Consider the following 6000-nt stretch of genomic DNA (forward strand, 5'->3'; position numbering starts at 1 on the left):
TTTTAGGTTGTAAGGTTTTGAGAGGCGCGTCACGTCCGTGTCAGAACACACACTATTAAAATGGCGTGACGCATTCCAGTTGAGATGGGTACAAACAGAAATACTAAAGTCTCTAAAACGACAACATCTGAGCTTATCAGATGTAGTTTTTGGTTTGTGAGATGAAAACATGAGCAGCCTTTTTTCCAGTTGTCCTTGACAGAGGAGTTCTGCCTGTTTTCTTACAATTAAATTGTTCTTTTGCCAGTTACATTGTCGAATTTTAAACACTCATTAAAAATGTTTTACAGCATTTTACATACTAGGACTAAATAATGAAAAATTACCGGGCCACACCAAGTTTTAAAATTTGGTCAACGCAACCTCAGATGAACAACAAATCCTACATTAATCTGTGTCATTTTTTATTTATGTAAACTAAGCTAAATATAATGAAGCTGTGTAAAAAGTTACTACACCCTTAATGTCTCATTAGGAACTGAGAGGGCAAGCAGGAATCAGTGCCTAAAAGCAAAGATATTAAAAAAGATACCTCAAAATAAAACAACCATGGTTGCTTCCCATCAATCTAGAAAGGTTAATGGTGATTTCTAAATTTGAAGACAATCATCCTACAGCAAGAGACTATCCATAACTGAAAAACATGAAACGTGACTGACATTTTTTCCAGAAGTGAACGTCTCAGCAAGTTCAGACCACGCGGAGCTCAAAGAAATGACCAAATCTCAGAAGGACCATTTCAGACTTTACAGGTCTCAGTGTACATGGTAAAGTTCTTAACGATACAATAAGGAGCTCTTTCAAGCAAGCTGTGCTTGTTTGGAAGAGCTGCCAGGAGAAGCCTCTTGGTTAGAAAAAGAAAGAACAGCACAGGTTACTTTAGCAAAGTTGCATCTGAAAAAAAATAAAATAAAAATACAAAACTTCTCAAATAGTGTTCTTTAGACAAACCAGTGGTGCCCAATCCTGGTCCTGGAGGGACACCATCCTGCATATTTTAGGTGTTTTCCTGCTTTGACACACCTGATTTCACTAACTGAGTGATTAACAGGCTTCTGCTATAATTAGCTCCACACTATATGAAATAATGGGGGACACTTAAGTTTAAACACACATCTTAAATATAACAAAAGAAAAATAACATCTAGTGGTGGTGTCTGAAGTTGTTTTTTAACTAACAATATGAACACTTAAATATCAGACAATCTTTTTAGAGTTTAATACATACAATTTTTGAATTGATAGAGCATGTATTTGTAGAGTGCAAAGATATTCATACATTATCATTTTCTTACCAACAATGTCATCTTTGTCTCGGTTTTCCAGTTCTTCAATGGGTACAAAGTCGCACTGCACTGTGGGGATGCCCTCACTGTCATCACACGGTATTATAGATGAATGAGCGTGGAGGGTCATCTCGTAGTCGTGCTTTAATGTCGTATACTGTTTGTTGGCCACTTTTAGTATAGCCTTGGAGATATAATACACCTACAGAGCAAACAGAAAAGCATTACAATTAGTCCCAATCAAATAAATATAAGCAGCTCTGGTAGTTTGAACTGGTGACCATGCTACTGTTCCTAGAAAGGAAATTTACTCTACACTACAGCCTCTGTTCAACAAAAAGTTTCTAATAAGAATAGCCAAAAAAAAAAAAATCTTTAGGTCAAACTAAGACGTGGTGTCCCTATCAGCACCATCACTTCTCTAATTCACCAGAAAATAAGCAGCAGTTGAGAGGGAGTCTGCTTAACAGCATAATTTAAACTCAATCTGTCAGGCACACTCCTTCATTTACTCTCCCAAGGCCCCAATAACTCCCCCATCCCACACACACACACACGCACACACCCTCCTCTCTCTGCCTCTGGGTTTGTTTCTGTGATTCTTTCCTTTCCTTCATTCCTTCCTGCCTTCCTCCTGCAGTCACTTAGCACACACAGACAAAAGAGCACGAAACCTATGTGGAAAAACATTCTGGCTCCTCAGAGCCAGTCACACCCTCTCGCTGTTCTGTCAATACTCAGATCGCGCAGGGAATAAGGATTTGTTCCTTTATTTATCTTCGGAGGGCAGAGGGCACAAATTGGATCCAGGTCTGTGTTGGAATCACTGTTAGTGGCTGAAACCTGAGCCGGTCTGACTATCAGAATAATAAGCAGGGTTAATTGAGTTATTCGGTGGTAGTTGAGCACTGTAAGTTGCGTATGAGCTCTCCCAGCTCTTCTGTGTAATCACATGGGTACACAGGAAGATGCAAACAGCATGTTTTTAATTTGGAGACTGAATTCCACTCGTTTTAGTACAAACATAAGAATAAAAATTTGTTTGTTTTCCTAAATTTCAGCAGAACACACCTATTCCTTATTCTTTCTTTCTATTATTTTTTTTCCAATATACATCTGTACGTCTCATCTTACTTTTATCACCTGTTTATTAAAGTTTCTACATGTAACATTTACAATGTGTGATTGGAAGCAAAGCAAGATGATTGTAATAAACATATTATTATCGATAGAAAATACAGATATGTGTTTAGTAACATAAATGTATGAATTTGTGGTCTAATCACCTTAGAAAATAGACAACAGGAATACCTGATCACTCTCCTTACTGCAACAGGTACTATAGTAATAAAAAAGGTAAGACCAAACACCAAAATTTTTCCAGCATACTTTGGGAGGACAGTGGAGCAGGGAGAATGAAATTAGTTGAAACTATCTTTTTTTTGCCACTAGATGTGACAACATCCAAAACAATCAACCTTTAACTATTTTATTTATTATAATCACTAAAATGTAAATACAGTGATGAACTTTTCTTTGTAATTTGTCAGCTCAGCTCTTCTTTTAGCTACGGTTTTATTTCAAACAACATTCTTCACAAAATAGGTAAAAATCAGACGACTGTTGTTGTGTTGCATTGTAAAGCCACAGCTGAAGACACAAACGCAACTACTGGGAGAATTTGTGACAAGCTTTTAATGCAGAAGTACATCATCTGAAAATATAAACCCATGTATGTATGGAACTTGAATGTCTTTTTCAACAGATAGGGGTCGCTGTAATGATTCCCTCACTTTTGTTTTTAAAACCAAGCAGAGGTTGGACTGGACTGTCTTCCTGTCTGACATTTTGACAAGTTGTAAACATTTTGTCAGTGTTTGTCTGGAGGATATACCCTAATATGTCTGTAGCTACTCAAAGCCCTGCCAGTGCTCAGATAGCAAGATGCACAGAGTAAAGTACTGAGACTAACAATGATGCTCACATGCTTGGGGAATTTTATTTTGATCAATTTTTATCACCCCTGTGAGGTAGTTTCTGCACAAAATGGAAAAGCTGAGCATCTGCCTTTATGCAATTAATGATGAGCCTAAACAAAAGCTAATTAGTAGCACCGACTGTCCCTCAACTGGACTCGTTGTAATATACTGAAAAGAACGGTAAATTATTCAATGGTATAGCACTCAATCGCTGTGTTTTGTCAAAACGATAAACTTTGAGATTTGTACTTCATTGTAAGAAGACATTTGACAGAGACAAAACATTTGGATAACAATCTTTTTATAAAAGGAAATACTGATGTTGTCACTTAAAGACCTTATGACTTTAAATAATTTGACACAAGAACATAAAAACATAAGTTGTACACTCCTAATGGCTAGTTTTTTGTCAAAAATGGTTCTTTGTCAGCATGATAAAGCTATAAAGGTATTTTAAATATAGAGTAAATTTAAATAGACAAATAAAATTAAGGTTCTAAAGTAGGTGTTGTTATCGACCTCTTCCACAGCAGATTATTACTATACATCTACACCAATCTGCATCTTATGCCCACTGTGATCGAATACTGTGTAATATACTGACAGATTGGTGCCACATGACTCAAAACCAAAACCAGAAGCAAACTATTTCTTTAAGCTCTGCAGCCTGGAACAGAAAACAAAACAAAACAAAACAAAAAACTCTGTACATTCATCCTTCCTTACAAACAGAAGCAGAAAGACTGGCAGCTATTTCTGACACAAATGTGATAAGAAGACACTTTGAAAACAGCAAAACAATATTAAAAGTTCACACTTCAAAGGGTTCTTTTAAATAGAAGGCAGCAATATTTTCCCAGCTTTGTGAATCTACTCAAATACTCAACGTGACAAACTTGTACTTTAAATTTCTTTCTAAAACTACTCTTAGAGAGCTGAATCAATTTTTAAAAAGGCACTATTTCGCCAATAATATATAGTTGTCTAAGAAGCATGTGCATTCAAAATGAACGCACAAAACTCAGCCTTAGTTTGGAGGCAGTTCGCAAAATGCTTTCACATTTTATCCTGTTCTTGTCAAACAAAACATTGTGGGTTTTCTTTCAAGTGTACTGCAAGAAGTGATAACTGAATTTCGAAGCACAGGACTTCAAACTGGCCTCCACTCTGTTCAGCCATCCTGGCCGATGGGCAACGCATTCAAAAGTTATCATTTTTGCATTGAATTTCTAGAAAGCTCTTATCACTTAAAGAATGGATATGGATGAGTGAAGTGCGCTCACCTTGCCTTGCTCCACTAGAGAGAAAAACTTGTCCACTTCTTTGTTGAAGGCAGTAATCTTGATTTCTCCCTGATGACCAGAACATTTCATTGAATGGATAAAAACAGAGAGAAAAAAAAAATCTAGTCATGTCTGACATTACAGGACATTGGCATGTTACAGACAAAAGTTAAGACCTTTCTACTTACGCTCTCATCCACTACTTCAAAGGAGAAGAGCTTGCCCTCCCCTCTGGAGTTACTCCAGTTACGGATATTGGCCTTGTTTGTGACTCTGGCTCTGATAGTCCACCTGGGATGAACAATAAAGAGAGATTTGTGCTTTAAGAGTGCATCCTAACACAAAGTGTAGCACCGGTGATTTTTCAAAGAAAACTTTTCTCATACTCGAAAAATCTTTCTAAAGATGAACCTAATAAAGATCTAAATGTTTATTGACCTCAGCATTACATGAATTCTTTGACACAGTCAAACAAAACTGAGGGTGTCACAGTTTAAAAGGTCCGCAAAAACAGACACAATTAAAATGGACTTTTAAAAATATATTTATAATGAGCATCCAAACTAATGTTAAACACAAGAGAACAGAACAGTTCCCCCCGAAAACTGGATGGCTCTCTTTAATTTTTGTTTTAAAAGTTCTGTAAAATAAAAAATAAAAATAAAAAAAACAGTAAAAACTTTTTCTTCAAAGAGGGAACTAGATGTTTTACATCTGCCAACTCCTGGATGCATTTAAAATATGCTTCTTGTTCTGTTTTTAACAACAGCCAGCCAAGCTCTGCACTTTATGCAGCAGTGAGCTTTTCCATTGCCTTGATAATTGTGCAGTGGAGAATATTCATGCCATAACTTTTCCTGCAATTAAATCCCCTATCATGAGAGCAGCCGCTGGGCCAGAGTGAGCTCCATTTCCTGCTCAGTGTGGATAAGACGGCTACACTAAGGTTTATGGTAGTCAAAAGCATCTTATAGTTGCTTAAAACCAGCAGAATCGGGAAAGGAAAGCCATGCAAACGGCCATACGAAACATCCCTGTATCCTATCGAACACTGCGTCTCCTGCTGTCACACAAGTATACAACTTCACTTTTCTTTAGACCCAAACCTTCATGAAAGAAGCACAACTGCTGAAGTCATCCATTTTTACTCACTACGGGTACTCCCCAACATCAAAGTTAGAACAGTCATCAGTTTATTACAACACCTAGAGGCACAGTTATCTTTACAGCTTACCATTTCAAACACATCTATGTTATTAGAGCATTAGCATGGAAAGTTGACATGGTACCTTTACTTTAATCTGGGTACCTATGCCTCGCTGTCCTGTACTCTTGTTTTTTGTTCATCCTTAAGCTCAGAGACACACATTTAATGAAATGACAAGAAAAAAGGGGGGGGAGGGCAGCAATAAAATGAAACCCTGGAGCAGTAAGTGTAGGAGTGAAGGAAAA

General features: G+C 37.1%; 1 protein-coding gene across 2 annotated transcripts in view; it reads right to left on the reverse strand.

Annotated features, from left to right (window-relative positions):
• The window catches only part of LOC108248486 (replication protein A 70 kDa DNA-binding subunit), a 36751-nt gene that overhangs the window by 22013 nt on the left and 8738 nt on the right, over nucleotides 1–6000 (reverse strand). For both annotated transcript variants that reach the window (XM_017437286.3, XM_017437285.3), the window contains exons 8-10: nucleotides 4737–4839; nucleotides 4549–4617; nucleotides 1296–1488 (exon numbers count right to left, since the gene is read on the reverse strand). In XM_017437286.3, the coding sequence (XP_017292775.1) occupies nucleotides 1296–1488; nucleotides 4549–4617; nucleotides 4737–4839 (365 nt within the window). The remainder of the gene's footprint in view (nucleotides 1–1295; nucleotides 1489–4548; nucleotides 4618–4736; nucleotides 4840–6000) is intronic.

This window comes from Kryptolebias marmoratus, linkage group LG13 (assembly GCF_001649575.2).
Source record: "Kryptolebias marmoratus isolate JLee-2015 linkage group LG13, ASM164957v2, whole genome shotgun sequence".
NCBI lineage: Eukaryota > Metazoa > Chordata > Actinopteri > Cyprinodontiformes > Rivulidae > Kryptolebias > Kryptolebias marmoratus.